The 20758-nt window shown below is 38.0% G+C and overlaps 1 protein-coding gene across 2 annotated transcripts in view; it reads left to right on the forward strand.

Moving 5' to 3' along the window:
- The window catches only part of RYR2 (ryanodine receptor 2), a 725859-nt gene that overhangs the window by 545952 nt on the left and 159149 nt on the right, over positions 1 to 20758 (forward strand). For both annotated transcript variants that reach the window (XM_081249359.1, XM_081249358.1), the window contains exons 57-60: positions 7588 to 7665; positions 8828 to 8903; positions 19518 to 19641; positions 20198 to 20313. In XM_081249359.1, the coding sequence (XP_081105485.1) occupies positions 7588 to 7665; positions 8828 to 8903; positions 19518 to 19641; positions 20198 to 20313 (394 nt within the window). The remainder of the gene's footprint in view (positions 1 to 7587; positions 7666 to 8827; positions 8904 to 19517; positions 19642 to 20197; positions 20314 to 20758) is intronic.

The raw sequence follows: 20758 nt of genomic DNA on the forward strand, positions 1-20758 counted from the left end.
CAAAAAAAAAAGACCTGTCTATTAGCCAGAAAACCTGGGCCTATATAACATGCGGGAGCACAGCCCAGAGAGGGCAAGGGAAGGGCTGCAACAGAAAGGAGGGGTACTCCGTTCTCTTGTTGCTGTCGCTGCCATACCTTTTCCTGCCACTGCTGTCAGAACAAGTAGGGCAGATTGCTGAGTATGCCTCTGCCTGTCTTCTCTCTCGAATTTTTCAAAAATACCAGAAAAGGGAGAGAAGCAAAGGTTCATACCACAGTTTTAGCCACGCTCACCTGAAGACTAAAATAACTTATAGATTTCATACTTTTGTGAGCATCTCTGAAAAAAAAAAAAAAAAAAAAACAGTAACCAATGATGAAACATAACAAACTCCAAAATGGTACTGGATCATGTCAGATACAAAATGTTACGCGAAATTTAAGAAACTGATTCTAGAACATCGGAAGTGATTACAGACTCTGTAAATTATAATGCACAAGCTATAACCAATCCATCTTCAGAAAAGGATTACCTTGTTTTAACCCTGGGAAAATCATAATTATGTTTTTCTGAATTTCAATAAACTTTTCTCAAGATGGCTAACAAAAAAAAATTTGTGTATGTTGTGTATATTTCTGCTCTTCCTTACACCCTGCTTAGCTTCTAGTGCAGTTTTCAGTTCCCATTAAACCCTCAATAGATACTATTAATTGATACCCTATAATCATCTCTTAAGTCTTAATGATTTTCAGAGTGACATGTGTGACATATGACATATATTGTTAAATCTCCTACGTCATTTCAAAATATTAGGAGGTGCTTATGCCAGATGTACGGATTAAGAGGGACAGCTCTGGAGGTAGACCACTGGGGCTTCAATCCTGGGACCACCACTTTCTAGAAATAAACTGCTGGGCACGTTACTCAATCTGTTTCCCTCAGTAAATGGTAACTCTTATTATGACCATTATTATTTATATATTTTTAATGCCAGAGAGCATTTCTTCGAAGGTACGTAAAAGAGGGTGTTTGAGTTTGTAGTACTTTGACCTTTCAGTAGTTTAAAATAAAAGGACAGAATATTTCTATATTTCTATCAGTATCAGAAACAGAGAGCAACAAATGCCACAAATATATTTATAATCCTTGCCATTATTTTCACACAAACATTCTTGAAGCATAATCCAAGATTATTTGAAATGTTAAAATAGCTCGTCATTTCTTAATTACTAACCTAACAGTATTATCATCTTTTTCAGTTATCATCTTGCCAAACTTCTTAATGTCTTTTCTTCTCTCCATTACTGATTTTCCCATGTGACTATAAAGATGTTTTCTATTATGTAATAGATACACTCTTGAATAAATTAAGGAACACTTTTGGTGGCATCACTTTATACTAAGGACTGCAGTTGGGTGAATTGAGATCACCTGTTGACATGATTCTGGAGCTGATATTCTTAGCTTCCTTCCACTGGGGCTCAGCACTCCATCTGTGAGGCAGAAGCGGCCTGTGTTTAACTCAGCAAGATCTGGCACAGCCTGTCTGGGTTGAAATCCTGGTCTCACCGTGGAGTAGATAGCTTTTTTGTGAGCTCAGGCAAACTGCTTAACCTCTCTATGCTGCGGTTTTCTCCTTTTTAAAGTGAAACAGAAGAGAGCATCTAATTTAAAAGATTATTGTGAGAATTACATGTTGTGATGCTTATAAATCACTTAAAGGAGTGACGGGCATATATTTCAATGTTAGACCTAATTATGATCATTATTATTTTTACGTGGATCAGTAACACTGTTAATGTCTTTTGTTTACCATGAACACTACACGAATCATGATTTCAGGAAATTTACCACTCTATTAGGGTTTTGTAATGTGCACATTAAGATAATATATGGACAATGACAAAGCCAATAACTTGACAGGATATAGAATAGAGTGTATACTTATATGTAGAATCTAATATATGACACAAATAAACTTATCTACGGAACAGAAACAGATGCACAGGCATAGAGAACAGACTTGTTGCCATCGGGGAGGGATGAATTGGGAGTTTGGGATTAGCAGATGCAAACTGTTACATATAGGATGGATCAATGACAAGGTCCTACTGTATAGCACAGGGAACCATATTCAATATCCTGTGGTAAACCATAATGGAAAAGAGTATGAAAAAGAATATATATGTGTGTATATTACTGAATCACTTTGCTGTACAGCAGAAATTAACACAACATTGTAAATCAACTGTACTTCAATAAAATAAAAAAAAAGAATAGAGTGTATAGATGCTGATATAATTATCAGTGAGGAGATGCTGAGTAGAGCAGCTAAATTGGTGGATTTTGACTTCTTGGTCGTCACTCAAGTCAGCAGAAAAGGAGGACATTTCTGACAATTTCAGTCACATTCCACAGGTTCTCAGTAATTACTTATTTACCTCCCAATTTTAATTTCTTATATCTGGTTTTTATTACACATGTAGGGTATAAATTATTTAAACAAATTTAAAAAATAAGCTTATAACCTGAGAAGGAGAGGAAGATGGGAATGAAATTTGGAAGGTGTTACCTATCTTGAACTAAAATACAGACTAGGATAGAGGAATGATTCGTTCATTCTTTTAAGAGTTATTTACTGAGCACCTGCTATGTTCCATGTACTATCCTAAGCTTTTCAAATAGGTCCATGAACAAAATAGACAAAAACCTCTGCTCTCATAGAGCTTACATGTTAATGGGGAAAGTAAATAATAGATATAAGTAAATTACATACTACATCAAAATGTGATAAATATTATGGAAAGAGAAAATGTAGCATGGAAAGGCAGATTCCGAGTGCAGAGCAGGGGAGTTGGTTAGCCTTTTGGGATGAGTTGCAGTATGATATAGGGTTATCAGAGCAGATTTCGTGGAGAAGATAAATTGAATAGAAGGGAGGGAGTTGGACCTACTTGGGGGAAGGATGTTGCAAGTCGTGCACGTGCTCTGAGATGAGAGTGTGGCCTGGCGTGTGTGAGGGAAAATGAGGAATCCAGTGAGATTGGAGCTCATGAGTAACAAGGAGATGGGAAGAGAGGTCTTAGGGGCCAAATCAGGCAGAACATTGGCGGCCGTCTTAAGAAAGTTGAGAAGTGCTTTGGAGTCAGACAGAATTACTTTAAAAACTTGATTCTGCTGTTTACAATTTACATGATATAATGGCTTAAAATTGTTTAATTCTTTTGATCCTCTTCTCATTTTAAAATGACAAAAAGCAGTATCTCCTTTTCAGAATTGCTCTAAAGAAATGAGATAATCTATGTGCCTTGCACATAACCATTCACATGGTGGTTGTTATTTGTTGTTATTATTATTGCTAAGAAGACTAGAGTTAATTAAATACAGAGATGGTATGTATCCCAGGTAACTTGAAATTATAGAAGACCTGGCCAGTCTTGTGATTACTGTGAATGTAAAGGAGAGAAACAGGTTATGAAAAACATGAGAAGAATCTATCTCTGAATAAACAAATATCTACTTGCATTCTTTAAACCAGCCTCAATAACTTACTCTAAAGCTAAAAGGATATAAATTTCAGTTATATAAGGAACATGGTCTAAGAGGATATTAAATACTGAGAATTTTATTTTAGGAACAAATAAGGTTATCGATATCAACTCTATTTGATTCATTTATTCAACAAAATTTGCAGAGTCTAATGCTTTTTTAAAATTTAGTTTTAAGACGCATGTTTGCCATATTTCAATATCTGTGAGATTGGGAATCATTTTATAGTCCTGAAATTGATGAAAGATGGCTTGTGCCAGGCTCTGGGAATACTGTGATGAATAAGGCTCAGCCTAGGCCTTCAGATTTTTACTGTTCAGTGGAAAGGCTTATAACTCAGGGAATAACAAAATAAATACTTTGGAAATGTAATTCTCACAACAGAGTAGAGAAGGAATCAGAGAAGGGGGAGATTGAAGGCAGAAAGACAAACTCCTTAGGAGGATATTGAATGCATTGCATGAAACAAAACAAAAACATTAAATATCTGAATTAGAGCAAAGACAGTGGACATGGAGGGAAGCGGATGTATCCCAGAGGTGTTTTGTAGTAGAAGAGACAGAATTTTGTGACTGATCCATAATAGCAAATGAGGAGGACTAATCAGAGGGGGTTGCCATGGGTCTGTACTGGCCTACCAGCTGGGTAGCGTATGTGAGATGAGGTTAGTGCTGGGGGGTGGGTGGCAAGTAGAGAGTATGTTTTTGATTTTAGATGTCGTGTTAGGCAGAATTCTGGCTCCAAAGATGATCCCCAATCACTGTTGTCTGTAGAAAGGTTGATTTCCTGGGGCTTTGCCAATGTGATTATGTTTGCCCATGTGATCAAGGTTAATGATCTTGAGATGGGCAAGATTCTACTGAATTAATGGTGGGTCCAGCGTAATCACAAGGATCCTTAAAAATGGATACCCTTTCCTGGCTTTGGACAAAGGAGACGTGACTACAGAAGGAAGGTCAGAGAGATGTAGTATAGCTGACTTGAAGATGGAGAAATGGGCCATGAGTCAAAAATGCGGGTGGCCTTTAGAAGCTGGGAAAGACAGGGAAAAGATGCTTTGATAAAACCTCTAGAAAGGAACACAGCCCTGTGGACACCTTGAATTTAGCTAATTGAGACCTGTTTCAGATTTCTCATAACTTTGTGATGTTTTAAGCCACGACATTTCTGGCAGTCGCTTATTATAGCAGCAGTAGAAAATGAATACACTTATAGAATCCCAAATGGAGATGGTAATGAATAGTTGAAAATGTAAGTCTAGAGCAGAGAAGCAATGCTAGGCTGGATCAACTCATTTTTGGTTTAATAAAACATGGTTGATAAATGAAATATTTAAAGTAGATGTGGATAGGGACACCTAAAGAAAGCATTTAGAATAAAGAAAGAAACAACTGAAGAGGGAACCCAGAAAGCCACAAATATTTCGAGGTCATTTGTGGAAGAGGAGCCAGAGAAGGAGGCAAAGAGATCGGAGAGGGAAGTGGAGAGCCAGGTGGGTGGTTTCGTGAAACGAGGGGGCTGGTTGAGTGGTGGTTAGTCATGTCCAGTGTAGAAGGACCAGTATGATGGTAGCTGCAAAGAAGACTTTGAATTTGGCAACTTGGAAACTGATTACATTAGAGAGGGCAGGGGTAGTAGAGTGCTGGGGAAAGAAATATACTGCGATATGTTGAAGAAAAGAGGTGACAGTGAGAGAGAAGTGGGCCTGGAGTCAGACAGCCTGAGTTGGAATCCTGCCTGCTCAGAATTTTAGCTCTGTGACCTTGGGCGAGTCACTTAAGTTCTCTTAAGTCTCAATTTCCTTTCATGGGTATTTAAGGGAGAAAAAACGGTGATTTTTATTCCGCATTCTCTTATGGATGGTACCCAGCAGTGGCTCAGTACTGACACAGAAGCCAAGATTCACTTAAAACTGAACAGTGAGTTGAGTGTAGCCCATGAGAACATGATTAATGGTAGCATATAATAGCCTCCCTTTGGTTCACAGGCACAGATCTGAGCTGTATTGTACCTTTTATCTAGCTTTTTGTTTATCCATGTCTGACGAAAATATACACAGTTATGAAATATATCAGATTTATAAGCATGAACCAGAATTCGTTTCTGTGGCATACTTTTCCATAATATGCCGTTGGGTGGAATGAGGTAAGAGCTCCTGACAGTAAGTGAAACCCTCTTGCAGTTGATGGGAAGATAGGTTTCATTCTTGTCTTTTTAAATGAAGTATAGCTGATTTATGTTGTGTTAATTTCTGCTGTACAGCAAAGTGATTCAGTTATACATATATATACATTCTTTTTATATGCTTTTCCATTATGGTTTAGCACAGGATACAGTTCCCTGTGCTATAGAGTAGGACCTTGTGGTTTATCCATTCTGTATATGATAGTTTGCATCTGCTAATCCCAAACTCCCACTCCATCCAACCCCCTCCTGCTTGGCAACCACAAGTCTGTTCTCTATGTCTGTGAGTGTGTTTCTGTTTCGTAGATAGGTTCATTTGTGTCATATTTTAGATTCCACATGTGAGTGATATCATATGGTATTTGTCTTTCTCTTTCTGAATTACTTTACTTAATATGATCATCTCTAAGTCCATCCATGTTGCTGCAAATGGCATTCATTATTTTTCATGGCTGAGTAGTGTTCCATTGTGTACATGTACCACATCTTCTTTTTTTTTTTTTTTTTTTTTTTTTTTTTTGCGGTACGCAGGCCTCTCACTGTTGTGGCCTCTCCCATTGCGGAGGAACAGGCTCCAGACGCGCAGGCTCAGCGGCCATGGCTCACAGGCCTAGCCGCTCCACAGCATGTGAGATCTTCCTGGACTGGGGCACGAACCCATATCCCCTGCATCGGCAGGCGGACTCTCAACCGCTCTGCCACCAGGGAAGCCCCCACATCTTCTTTATCCATTCATCTGTCGATGGACACTTAGGTTGTTTCCATGTCTTGGCTATTGTGAATAGTGCTGCAGTGAACATAAGGGTGCATGTGTCTCTTTGAATCATAGTTTTGTTTGGTTATATATCCAGGAATGGGATTGCTGGATCATATGGCAACTCTATTTTCAGTTTTTTGAGGAATCTCCATCCTGTTTTCCATAGGGGATGCACCAATTTACATTCCCACCAACAGTCTCAGAGGGTTGGTTCCCTTTTCTCCAGACTTTCTCCAGTATTTGTTATTTGTAGACTTTTTAATGATGGCCCTTCTGACCAGTGAGAGGTGGTACCTCATTGTAGTTTTGATTTGCATTCCTCTAATAATTAGCAATGTTGAGCATCTTTTCATGTGCCAGTTGGCCATCTGTATGTCTTCTTTGGAGAAATGTCTGTTTATGTCTTCTGCCCATTATTTGATTGGGGTGTTTGTTGTTGTTTTTTTTTGATACTGAGCCGTATGAGCCGTTTTTATATTTTGGAAATTAATCCCTTGTCAGTCGCATCATTTGCAAATACTTTCTCCCATTCTGTAGGTTGTTTTTTTGTTTTTCAGATTTCATCCTTAAAATGTCAAAATTTAAATATTAAGGAAACCCTCCGGTGATTGAGGGTGTCGTTACAAATCACTGAGTACTATATGATGCACTTTTAAAATTAAAAAGTTGGCTTCATTTTATCTGTTTTGCCCATAAAGACATTTATAAATACTGACCTCTTTGATTAACTACCGTTTGTGTGAGGAAAAGAAAATTTCATTGCAGCCAATTAGAATTTGTAAGAAACTCAAGAATTCAATTATCCTTTGATTCCGGTAATATTTCAGAATCTTGGACTCACTACATAATTTGTTGAATCCTGATCGTTAGCTTTACAGATTAGCAATCCCTAAGATATTGGGATGTATTATTCAATCATAAATACTTGTCAGACCCAAATATAATGTAATCTGCTAGATGTGTTTGCAAAATCAATTTGTGTAGCTACTTGCCAGTTTTATCTGAGGAAACGTTACACTTGGAATTTTGTTTGCCTTATATTTTCAAAGTGTCTCTTAAATCTCTCTCTACTGTGTTTTTTAATGAGATGCTATTTTTTTGTGCAAATTATCTAGGTTTCTGTAGATGCCGCCCATGGTTATAGCCCCCGAGCCATTGACATGAGCAATGTTACACTATCCAGAGATCTGCATGTAAGTACTTTTAAAAATATTCTGCAAATTTCATTTTTAAAAAGCATACTGTAACACTTCCTGCATGTATTTTACAGCATGAATTATTTGAATGTAGTGATCATATAGAAGGTCTATGGAGTTTATAGATTATGTACCCTAAGCTTTTAATGCTGTAAAAGTTGATAGAACTTTTTCTAGGATAATATATTTTCTTTAAAGATCATATCTATGTAAAAGTCCTAATATAATTAAATAGCTGTATGTGAGAAGAGACTAAATCAGTAGTTTATAATGCTCTGCTCAAGGATCACTTTAATTACTCATGAAAGAATATATATTATAAGTTGTTTATCCAGGGAAATTGATGGCATTTTGCTTTCTCCACCATAGTTCTGTCTGTCTCCTTTGTCACTAAGGAACCTACTTTGAATTGCCTGATTTGAGTGAAAAGATAAAGTTTGTTTCCATGGAACATAAGTTAACAGGTCAATATAATGATCAGACAATGACATTGGCATTGTTAGTATTATTCCAAGAGATATAAGTATATAAAGATAAAAAAATCTATGGATTGTTAAAGTGTTTGGCTTGCCCTTTGTCATTGCTCTGGTACGAATGTATTAACATGACATAGTAAACTTGAAAATCAAAAATGAAAGGAATCTTGGAGGTAATCTTGTCAAAACCCAAAGGCCACAGAGGCCAAGTCTCATCCAAGACCTCAGACTGACCTAGGTTGGGACAGATATGGATCTAGACTGCTTGTCTGATGCTCTCTGCATTCAGTGTTCATTCAGTAAGGTTTACATCATCTTTTAAAACTTTAGAAATTAAAATAAGAACTTGTAAATAAACATATTTTTAAAGTCCATAGCTAGTTTGAAGTTTCATTATTAAATTAACAAAACATGTATCTTTAAACATTATAAAGAACAATGACCATTCCCATCACATCACCTCTGCTGGTTTGTAAATTCACAGATCATTAGAATCCTCTGAAATTCAGATTCTAAATAACAAAGCTGTGCTTAATTATCTTTTACATGTGTTTTAGCACTAAGACACTACGATTTATTAATTTAAAGTGTGTTTTGATATTACATATTGGAAGGCAAAGTTATCTTTTTTCTACTATCCTTTTAGAGTATAACTTAGTTGCTAAATATTTTGTTCTTTTAAGGCTATGGCGGAAATGATGGCTGAAAACTACCATAATATTTGGGCAAAGAAAAAGAAACTGGAACTGGAGTCCAAAGGTAGTATTTTCTAAAAATCTTTATGAAAAAAACAGAGTTTGAGTACATGAACGTATGATAAGGATAAAATAGTCTTTTCAGCATAAGAGCTCATTACAACTTTATTTTATTAGAATGGTTCAAATATGGCTGTAATAGTTTCAAGGTGGAAATGCTATTTCCTGATTTCCTGATTGCTAGTGATTGCTCATGACTCAGAATTTTGGTGCCTCTCTCATGCCCATTTTAGCATGTAGATAACTATATTTCTCATCCTAATACCCGAGGTGTTCTATTAGTTACGTAGACCTCCCTCACTGACTTCTATCCCCAACTTAAATATTTCTCTTATTTCATTCTATCTCCCATCTTCAGCCTCTTTGTTTTGTTCAGTCCAGTTATGTAATTGTCTCTTACATTCTTTTTTTCTAACATCTTTATTGGAGTATAATTGCTTTACATTGTTGTGTTAGTTTCTGCTGTATAACAAAGTGAATCAGCTATATGTATACATACATCCCCATATTCCCGCCCTCTTGCGTCTCTCTCCCACCCTCGTTATCCCACCCCTCTAGGTGGTCGCAAAGCACTGGGCTGATCTCCCTGTGCCATGCAGCTGCTTCCCACTAGCTATCTATTTTACATTTGGTAGTGTATACATGTCAGTGCTACTCTCTCACTTTGTCCCAGCTTACAGTTTCCCCTCCCCACGTCCTCAAGTCCATTCTCTACGTCTGTGTCTTTATTCCTGTCCTTCCCCTAGATTCTTCAGAACCATTTTTTTTAGATTCCATATATATGTGTTAGCATATGGCATTTGTTTTTCTCTTTCTGTCTTTTCATCTTGTTTATGGTTTCCTTTGCTGTGCAAAAGCTTTTAAGTTTCATTAGGTCCCATTTGTTTATTTTTGCTTTTATTTCCATTTTTGTAGGAGGTGGGTCAAAAAGGATCTTGCTGTGATTTATGTCATAGAGTGTTCTGCTCTGTTTTCCTCTAAGACTTTTATACTGCCTGGCCCTACATTTAGGTCTTTAATCCATTTTGAGTTTATTTTTGTGTATGGTATTAGGGAATGTTCTAATTTCATTCTTTTACATGTAGCTGTCCAGTTTTCCCAGCACCATTTATTGAAGAGGTGTCTTTTCTCCATTGTATGCTCTTGCGTCCATTATCAAAGATAAGGTGACCATGTGTGTGTGGGTTTATCTCTGGGTTTTCTATCGTGTTCCATTGATCTATATTTCTGTTTTTGTGCCAGTACCATACTGTCTTGATGACTGTAGCTTTGTAATATAGTCTGAAATCAGGGAGCCTGATTTCTCCAGCTCCATTTTTCTTTCTCAAGATTGCTTTGGCTGTTCAGGGTCTTTTGTGTTTCCATACAAACTGTGAAATTTTTGTTCTAGTTGTGTGGAAAATGCCATTGGTAGTTTGATAGGGATTGCATTGAATCTGTAGATTGCTTTGGGTAGAATAGTCATTTTCACATTGTTGATTCTTCCAATCCAGGAACATAGTATATCTCTCCATCTGTTTGTATCGTCTTTAATTTCTTTCATCAGTGTCTTATAGTTTTCTGCGTACAGGTCTTTTGTCTCTTAAGGTAGGATTATTCCTAGGTATTTTATTGTTTTTGTTGCAGTGGTAAATGGGAGTGTTTCCTTAATTTCTCTTTCAAATTTTTCATCACTAGCATATAGAAATGCAAGAGATTTCTGTGCATTAATTTTGTATCCTGCTACTCTGCATATTAATTGATTAGCTCTAGTAGTTTTCTGGTAGCATCTTTAGAATTCTCTATGTATAGTATCATGTCATCTGCAAACAGTGACAGTTCTACTTCTTCTTTTCTGATTTGGACTCCTTTTATTTCTTTTTCTACCCTGATTGCTGTGGCTAAAACTTCCAAAACTGTGTTGAATGAGAGTGGTGAGAGTACGCAACCTTGTCTTGTTCTGATCTTAGAGGAAATGGTTTCAGTTTTTCACCATTGAGAATGATGTTGGCTGTGAGTCTGTCATATATGGCATTTATTATGTGGAGGTAGGTTCCCTCTATGCCTACTTCCTGGAGAGTTTTTATCATAAATGGGTGTTGAATTTTGTCAAAAGCTTTTTGTGCATCTATTGAGATTATTGTATGGTTTTTATCCTTAAGTTTGTTAATATGGTGTATCACATTGATTGATTTGCATATAGTGAAGAATCCTTCCATTCCTGGGATAAACCCCACTTGATGATGGTGTATGATTCTTTTAATGTGTTGTTGGATTCTCTTTGCTAGTATTTTGTTGAGGATTTTTACATCTGTGTTCATCAGAGACATTGGCCTGTAGTTTTCTTATTTTGTGACATCTTTGTCTGGTTTTGCTATCAGGGTGATGGTGGCCTCGTAGAATGAATTTGGGAGTGTTTCTCCCTCTGCTATATTTTGGAAGAGTTTGAGAAGGATAGGTGTTAGCTCTTCTCTAAATGTTTGATAGAATTCGCCTGTGAAGCCATCTTGCCCTGAGTTTTTGTTTTTTGGAAGATTTTTAATCACAGTTTCAATTTCAGTGCTTGTGATTGGTCTGTTTATATTTTCTATTTCTTCGCGGTTCAGTCTCAGAAGGTTGTGCCTTCCTAAGAATTTGTCCATTTCTTCCAGGTTGTCCATTTTACTGGCATAGAGTTGCTTGTAGTAGTCTCTTAGGATGCTTTGTATTTCTGTGGTCTCTGTTGTAACTTGTCCTTTTTCGTTTCTAATTCTCTTGATTTGAGTCTTCTCCCTTTTTTTCTTGGTGGGTCTGACTAATGGTTTATCAGTTTTGTTTATCTTCTCATAGAACCAGCTTTCAGTTTTATTGATCTTTGCTGTTGTTTCCTTCATTTCTTTTTCATTTATTTCTGATCTGATCTTTATGACTTCTTTCCTTCTGCTAACTTTGGGGTTTTTTTGTTTTTCTTTCTCTAACTGCTTTAGGGGTAAGGTTAGGTTGTTTATTAGAGACTTTTCTTGTATCTTGAGGTAGGATTGTATTGCTCTAAACTTCCCTCTTAGAACTGCTTTTGCTGCATCCCATAGGTTTTGGGTTATCTTGTTTTCATTGTCATTTGTTTCTAGGTATTTTTTGATTTCCTCTTTGATTTCTTCAGTGATCTCTTGATTTTTTAGTAGTGTATTATTTAGCTTCCATGTTTTTGTATTTTTACAGTTTTTTTTCCTGTAATTGATATCTAGTCTCAGAGCATTGTGGTTGGAAAAGATACTTGATATGATTTCAATTTTCTTAAATTTACCAAGGCTTGATTTGTGACCCAAGATTTGATATATCCCATAGAAAGTTGTATGAGCCCTTGAAAAGAAAGTGTATTCTATTGTTTTTGGCTGGAATGTCCTATATGTGTCAGTTAAGTCCATCTTGTTTAATGTATCATTTAAAGCTTGTGTTTCCTTATTTATTTTCATTTTGGATGATCTGTCCATTGGTGAAAGTGGGGTGTTAAAGTCCCCTACTATGATTGTGTTACTGTTGATTTCCCTTTGTATGGCTGTAAGCATTTGCCTTATGTATTGAGGTGCTCCCATGTTGGGTGCATAAATATTTACAATTGTTATAGCTTTTTCTTGGATTGATCCCTTGATCATTATGTAGTGTCCTTCTTTGTCTCTTGTATTAGTCTTTATTTTAAAGTCTATTTTGTCTGATATGAGAACTGCTACTCCAGCTTTATTGTGATTTCCATTTGCATGGAGTATCTTTTTCCATTCCCTCCCTTTCAGCCTGTATGTGTCCCTAGGTCTGAAATGGGTCTCTTTTAGACAGCATATGTACAGGTCTTTTTTTTGTATCCATTCAGCCAGTCTTTGTCTTTTGGTTGGGACATTTAATCCATTTACATTTAAGGCAATTATTGATATGTATGTTCGTATTACCATATTCTTAATTGTTTTGGGTTTGTTATTGTAGGTCTTTTCCTTCTCTTGTGTTTCCTGTCTAGAGAAGTTCCTTTAGCATTTGTTGTAAAGCTGGTTTGGTGATGCTGAATTCTCTTAACTTTTGCTTATCTGTAAAGGTTTTAATTTCTCTGTCGAGTCTGACAGAGATCCTTGCTGGGTAGAGTAATCTTGGCTGTAGGTTTTTCCCTTTCTTCACTTTAAATATGTCCTCCCACTCCCTTCTGACTTGCAGGGTTTCTGCTGAAAGATCAGCTGTTAACCTTATGGGGATTCCCTTGAATGTTATTTGTTGCTTTTCCCTTGCTGCTTTTATTATGTTTTCTTTGTATTTAATTTTTGATAGTTTGATTAATATGTGTCTCAGCATGTTTCTCTTTGGGTTTATCCTGTATGGCACTCTCTGTGCTTCCTGGACTTTATTGACTATTTCCTTTCCCATGATAGGGAAGTTTTTGACTATAATCTCTTCAAATATTTTCTCAGACCGTTTCTTTTTCTCTTCTTCTTCTGGGACCCCTATAAATCATATGTTGGTGTGTTTAATATTGTCCCAGAAGTCTCTGAGACTGTCCTCAATTCTTTTCATGCTTTTTCTTTATTCTGCTCCTTGGCAGTTATTTCCGCCATTTTATCTTCCAGCTTACTTATCCGTTCTTCTGCCTCAGCTATTCTGTTATTGATTCCTTCTAGAGTATTTTTAATTTCAGTAATTTGTTGTTCATCACCGTTTGTTTGCTCTTTAGTTCTTTTAGGTCCTTGTTAAATGTTTCTTGTATTTTCTCCATTCTATTTCTAAGTTTTTGGATCATCTTTACTATCATTACTCTGAATTCTTTTTTAGGTAGGTTGCCTATTTTGTCTCCATTTATTTGGTCTTGTAGGTTTTTACCTTGCTTCTTCATCTGTAACACATTTTTCTTTTCGTTTCCTTCTTTTTTTTTTTTTTTTTTTTGATGGGTGGTGCTGTATTCCTGTCTTACTGGTTGTTTGGCCTGAGATATCCAGCACTGGAATTTGCAGGCAGTTAGATAGAGCTGGGTCTTGGTGCTGAGATGAGGACCTCCAGGAGGCCTCACTCTGATTGATATTCCCTGGAGTCTGAGGTTCTCTGTTACTCCAGTGGTTTGGACTCAGAGTTCCCACCACAGGAGCTTGGGCCCAACCTCTGGCCTGGGAACCAAGATCCTGCAAACTTGATGGTGTGGTTAAAAAAAAAAAAAAAACAGGAAAGGAAGAAAGAAAAAGAGTAGCAGTACAATATCAAAGAATAAAAAACAAAATAAAATTAGGAAGATAAAAAATATATTAGGAAAAATAAAACTATAATCGAAACAACTGCAACCAGGTAAAATAAAATGACAACAGAAAAAAAACAGGTGGGGGGGTGGCAACACACCAAAAGGAGAGATCACTGACAAAGTATAAAGAATAAAATAGGTGCTTCCCTGGTGGTGCAGTGGTTGAGAGTCCGCCTGCCGATGCAGGGGACACGGGTTCGTGCCCTGGTCCGGGAAGATCCCACATGCTGCGGAGCGGCTGGGCCCGTGGCCCATGGCCGCTGAGCCTGTGCGTCCGGAGCCTGTGCTCTGCAACAGGAGAGGCCACAGCAGTGAGAGGCCCGCATATGGCAAAAACAAACAAACAAACAAAGAATAAAATAAAATTAGAAAAATAAAATATTTATTGGGAAGAATATATATATATATATAAAAGAATCAACAACAGTGAATCAACCAGGTAAAGCAGAACCCCAATCTGAAAGAGGAAAGAAACAAAAAAGCCTTGGCTATAGGGGTGGGGTTTAGGCGGTGGGTGGAACTTAGGCAGGGGTGGGGTTTTGGGTGGGCCGGGACCTCTGCTTAGGACCTGCACGGAAGTGGAGAGGCAGCATGTGGAAAGGAGAGTGTCTGGAGTGTGCACTTCCGGAGTTTGGAGGTAGGGCCCTGAGTGAGGGTGTGTGGGTGGAGTTCAGGGCCAGCACGTCTGAGGAGGTCTCAGAGGGGGTCTCTGAGTGCAGAGGTGGGGCCCTGGGTGGGGGTGTAGGTGCGGGGCTTGGGGTCTGTGGGCAAGAGGGAGGCTCCAAGGGCAGACAGAGGATTAGGACCAGGAGCCCAGCACGTTCCCTGGTGCCTAAGTGGACAGGGAAAGCGCTGGCCCTGTTCCCCTCCATTCCTTTGTGCCCCTCCCCCACCGTCTCCCCCAGGGTCTCCCCCCTCGCCACTGGACCCCTAACCGTGGGTGGGTCCTGCTGGGTGTAGGAACTCCTTCCCTCCCCCAGCCACCCTTCAGGGGTGCTGGTCCCGGAGGTCTGGTCTTTACTTTTGATCCCCCTTCCCCACCTCCCACTCCCTCAGGACCCACGTGGCTGCAGGGGGCCTCGGTGGGCAGAGGATCAGGTTCAGGATCTCAGCAGGTTCCTGGGGGTCCATGTGGGCAGGGGAAACCTGGCCACACTCCCTTTTGATCCTCTGCCCTCCCAGTGGTTTCCCAATTTCCCCCTTCGGGCCTGGGATCCCTTCCCCTCAGGGGCGCCAGTCCTGTCCGGTCGCCACTTCTCCTCCCCCTTCACTCCCCCCACACCCCGCATCCTGCCCGGTCACTGGGGGTTCCTCCCGTCCCCTCAGGTGTCCGCGGTCCCCCACCGGGGCCTGGTAGATGCCCTAGTTGTGTGGAGATGCGAATTCTGCATCTGCCTAGTATGCCATCTTGACTCTGCCCCTCTTATATTCTTTTGCTTGCTCTTTTCTGCTGTTTTTGTTAAATACTAAAACAACCTAGTATTCTCTTAGTCATTTCTCAAATCTTTTCTTAGTTTATTGAGAAAATTATATTTCTTAATATAAATATATGATATTTGCATAAATTTTCTTCAGTTTAATGTATCTGATGATCTCTTTCACTGTTATTTATTCAGTATTAGCTGAATAAATCAGCAGCATTAGCTTTAGATTATACACATATTGTTTATAATGTGTGTGTGTGTGTGTGTGTGTGTTTTCTTTAGTTACTTCCTATGTGGGTCTCTTTCCCCCAATGAGAATATAGTTCAGGTTCAGGGCCACAATTTTGATTACTTTTGTCATCCTTATTGTACAGCTCTGGACACCAGGAAACTCTCTATTTCTTATTTATTGATACAGGTAAGAATAGAGAAGGACATCATTTTGGGACGTGGAGATATTTCATAATCAAAGGAATAGCTGTGATATTGGAGGGTGGTACCAGGCACCAAGCACTAGAAAACCGAGTAAAACAAATTAGAATTGGGCATAGAAACAAACAAAAAGGATTCCATATACCAAAATTGCCTATTCAAGAATTTGGCTCAGGGCTAGACCTGTTTTTCTAGAAACATTCCATCAGTGTTTGTAAAATGAATGATCAGTTGTTTAATTGGCTGATGGATGGATGGAAGGATGGATGGATAACTGAGTTACAGAGTCATAGAATTTTCACTTAGTGAGGTTATTGAAGGAGCATTGTCCACATAACTAGTTAACAAAATTACTATTTGTTCCATGAGCAAATTACATGAAAAAAATTCAGTTTTGTTTTCTAAGTGTGTTTCAATCACTATGGTTTGGTTACAACTAAAAGTAATAAGCAGCTATCTTAGTACTCACTTCTAATAAGTATGCTAGAAAATCATCATCCTTTAATTTCTGGGCCAGCCATTAGGTGTCCTACAGTCAGTGTTTTCTTTGAAGCACATCACTCATAAATGAGGCATCTGTATCTCTGCATCCAGCTTGTATTGGTCCAAATTCATACTGTGTAGGGGGGAGACAAGCACAGTTGCAGCAAAGGCTAAAAGGTGAGGTGGTGAAATTAGTATTCTTAGCCCATGAAGGCTACCCTTTCAAAGGAGAAAGTGAGTTGTTTGGCCCTAAAACAGCAGGCCAATAGGAAAGGTATTGAAATATATAGCACTGGATCTTGGCTTTTAAGTTATTGGGGCTAAAGGAAGGAGAAATGATTCTTGGAACCAGAGAGGCTTGAGACTGTGGACAGTTTTAGGACAGAAACCACAGGTGTCTTTTCTCCAACGTGTTCCCTCTCCTGGAGACTTTGACAGCCAACTTGTGTTCTGACTACTCTGCTTCTGCTTCCAAGAAGATATGGGTGGGAGTCTGGGAGAGGCCTGTCACCTACTGCGTGTCTTAGTACCTGTGGTGTGTGTGTGTGTGTGTGTGTGTGTTTGAGAGAGAGAGACATTGAAAAACAATAGGAAAGAGACAGAGAAACAGCAGGAGAGAAGAGAGAAGCCAGGAAGTCAGGAATAAGGAAATGACTTGAAATAGCCATTTAGTCATTTAGACACTTGGACAACTAAGAGAGTCAGTGCCAAACCTGCCCACTTTTGTTTCAGCCCCATCCAGGGCTCAGGGCTCTTTTATCATCCCTACATCTATGTGCAGAAGATGAATCTGCTTTAGAAAAACCGGGAGAAAATTTCCTCTTTTGCTCACCCAGGTTGTCTGTTCCTCAGTGCCCTCCCAATCTACTTTAAGAAGCTAGCAGAGTTTGGGGGAAATCAGGCAGTTTAAGGAGTATGTCATGAATAGAAAAAAGGAGTGAGAGTCCAAGAAATATTATCCAGGCTCCCCAATTAGTGAAAAATGTAAAGAACTAGCATTTCTTTTTATTCTTCTTTCCCCACTGCCACATATTTTGGGCTGCAGTGATCTGTCACTAAGCCAAGGACAGTGCTGGTATCAAAACAATTTTGACCCTTTAGCATGAATGAGTACACAAGCCAGGCAGTATGTTTGAGGCAGAGTCCTAGGAATTCCTGCGTATTTATTCACCTCTCAGGTTTAGCTAGTTTCTTTACCTCCCTTCCACATAATATCTATACTCATGTTATAAATAGGCAAGGTCAAGGTAGTCACACTGCCATTAGCTAAGTGGCACAGCGAAGGACATCATTTCCAGTCTGTTGGCTGACTTCAAAGAACCCACCCTATCTAGTTCTGAAGAGTTTTAGAGTCAGAGCGTACTTTGTGTTCTTAGGATTTTTAAAGTTTAGGCTTTATTCATTCTCTCTCTCTCTCTTTCCCTCTTTTCCTCTTCCCCACCCCCCTTGCCCCTCACCCTTCCCAGAGTAACCTATTAGTGTCTGACCTCCCCCCACCCAGATCATTGTGGAATACAAATTAAGTTGCCAATTTTTCTAGGAATAAAGGACTACATGCAATAGTGGAATTTCTAAATAGGTTATGATCGCAGCATGATGAAATTAAGTGTTTGCTTTATAAATTTTTTCATAAAATATGCTTTTAAATTCTATCTGTGATTAGGATAAAAGTCAAATTTGTTCTCAGTGGGCTAGTGGTTGATTCTATATCCTTCTTGCTGTCCACAAAATGTTTCTTAGTAGCATATGAGAATTGTATTCTACTGACAAGTGTATTATATTACATTAATAATTGTATCATACTGTAAAATTACTGATGGCTTCTTAATATGCTTTGTGTTAACGTGGTAGTTCCTGACTCTCCCTTTGCATTTGTGGTGTATAGTGTCACCTAATGGTCAGAAGGTTCAGTGCGTGATTGCATTTCTGTAGATGGCGCTCTCAGTCAAAGCAAGCTCTAGGAGAGCATGGCGTTTTCTCCTTTGTCTTTTTGTCTGCTTATTTCTTGTGTGGGACCGATTCAACATTTATGATTGTTTGGGGAGCTCCTGGCTTAACCCCATTGGACAGGGATTTAATAGTCTCTATGTTGTCATCATAATTCAAACAAAATAGTTATTTTTTTCTGGTGTTCCCTTAGAAGTTGTATTTCAAGGAATTTCAGCATCCCACATAAAATATATTCCTATATGTGTTTTGTAAACTTTAAATTTGGGTCATACTGTGCTATTCATTTTGATGCTGCTTTAATAGCATTCCCTGTATTAGATCTTAATATCTGGAATTACCAGTGCATTTTTTGAAATTTTTATAATTTTTATAAAATTTATAATTTTATAAATTGTTTTCTTTTTACCAGTTTTTTTAAGTTTAAATGCTTCCCAGAATTTTCAAATCTAAAAGAATGGTTGTAGTATTTCTTACCAGAAGAGGTATAGTAGAAACCTAGGTTCTTGCCAAAATTCTTAATCTTAATGTATGTTACTTTTATTAGATATTTAAGAGCAATCAACTTGTACCTGCAGTCTAAGTATGGGTTTTGTATATTTAGAAAGATGTGACCATAAAGTACTCTCTGATCTGGGAGGCATAGTAAAAATTCCATATTTAAGACATTTTTTTCTCTTCTCTCTGTGTGGTGGCAAATGAAGCATATTTCTTGAAACATGCCTTGTAATTTTACTGGATCCAGCTGTGCATGTTTTGGTGCATAAATACACTCTGCATTTGGAGTTCCAGTGGAGAGGAGAACACAGCTTTTCCTTTCTTGTGTGATTGCAGATGTCATTGGCATTTGAAATTACAAATGCCTATATGTTCATGTTTTAATTGCCTCTTAGAAGGCATAAGCACAGTCCTTTTTGAACAGGTTTCCTAAATTAATTGGAGCATTAAAGGCTCCATAAAGGGAAGAGTCTTATATGAGTCCTATATATCCTGTGTATAAGTGGAGGACACCAGAAGTTCTGTAGTGCAGTCCTATTATACATGCAGCCATATCTCATTTCACATTATTTTCTAATTACTATGCTGTGTTCTTATCTTGACATCCTCTTAGGAGGTGGAAACCATCCCCTGCTGGTACCCTATGATACACTGACGGCCAAAGAGAAAGCCAAGGATAGGGAAAAAGCACAGGACATCCTCAAGTTCCTGCAGATCAATGGCTATGCTGTATCCAGGTAAAAGCACACCTACTCCAGTTACACATTCTCGTTATAAGACTGAATATTTAAATATCCCTATCAGATTTAAGTCTGAAAATGAACTCAGTGCTCTCTTTAAATCTTAGAGCTACTGTTTAGTATGTTCAAAATATATGTGTCAGAAACATTAATGCCCTTAGCGGTTGTGCCACATAACTGTGTTCCTTACACTTCTTATGTTAAGTCCCCATCCATCATTTAGGCAAAATCCCTAGGCAAAAATGACACTCTATTTTTCTAAATGCAACATTTTAATACATAGTAATAGTTATTTAGTACAGTTTTATATCAGGTGCAAAGTATTTTCTATAAATTTAATCTTTTTTGTTTTTAGCTACAAGAATATTAGCTAACCTTGCAAATTTATCTGTATCTGTGTGTGTATATATATACACATCTATATATTGCTATGTGTAAAATATTAAATATACTTCGCTATATGTAGGTATTTAAAAAATATATTTCGTTTTTACCTTACCTTCTAGCAGTCTTTGTAGGTGTTGGTTTCCATTTTTCCTTTTTGCTGTTCTAGAGGATTCAAGGACCTGGAATTGGACACTCCTTCTATTGAGAAACGATTTGCCTATAGTTTCCTTCAGCAACTTATTCGCTATGTGGACGAAGCCCACCAGTATATCCTGGAGTTTGGTAGGTACCATAGTCCTATTACTAACAGCCCAGTTTTTGTTATTCTTAACATTTACAACATCAGGAGATAGAACAGCATAGACTACTGGGATGCTTGTGATCTGCTCCCGGATGGTATAAACACTTTCTATCCATCGTAATACTAATTTGAGTCCAAAAGTCAATAGGCAAACTCATTTTTAAGGATGGGTAAATTTTGAGAACTTAAAAAAAATCTAACATGTAATATTTTTCGCCTTAAAATGTTTATTGGCATTGAGTTTTCATTTTGAAAGATACATTGGATGGACATCAGATTTTAAGGTACACTTAAATCTTTCCTTATGAAATTAATTTCTCTGCTCTTAAAAAAACTAAACTAAAACTCTATGGATTCTCCAAATTTCTAGACAATGAGTTTAGCCTTTGCAGGGTTACACATTTATATTAGAGTATCTGCAATACA

The sequence above is a fragment of the Mesoplodon bidens genome, assembly GCF_964165515.1.
Source record: "Mesoplodon bidens genome assembly, chromosome: 1".
NCBI lineage: Eukaryota > Metazoa > Chordata > Mammalia > Artiodactyla > Ziphiidae > Mesoplodon > Mesoplodon bidens.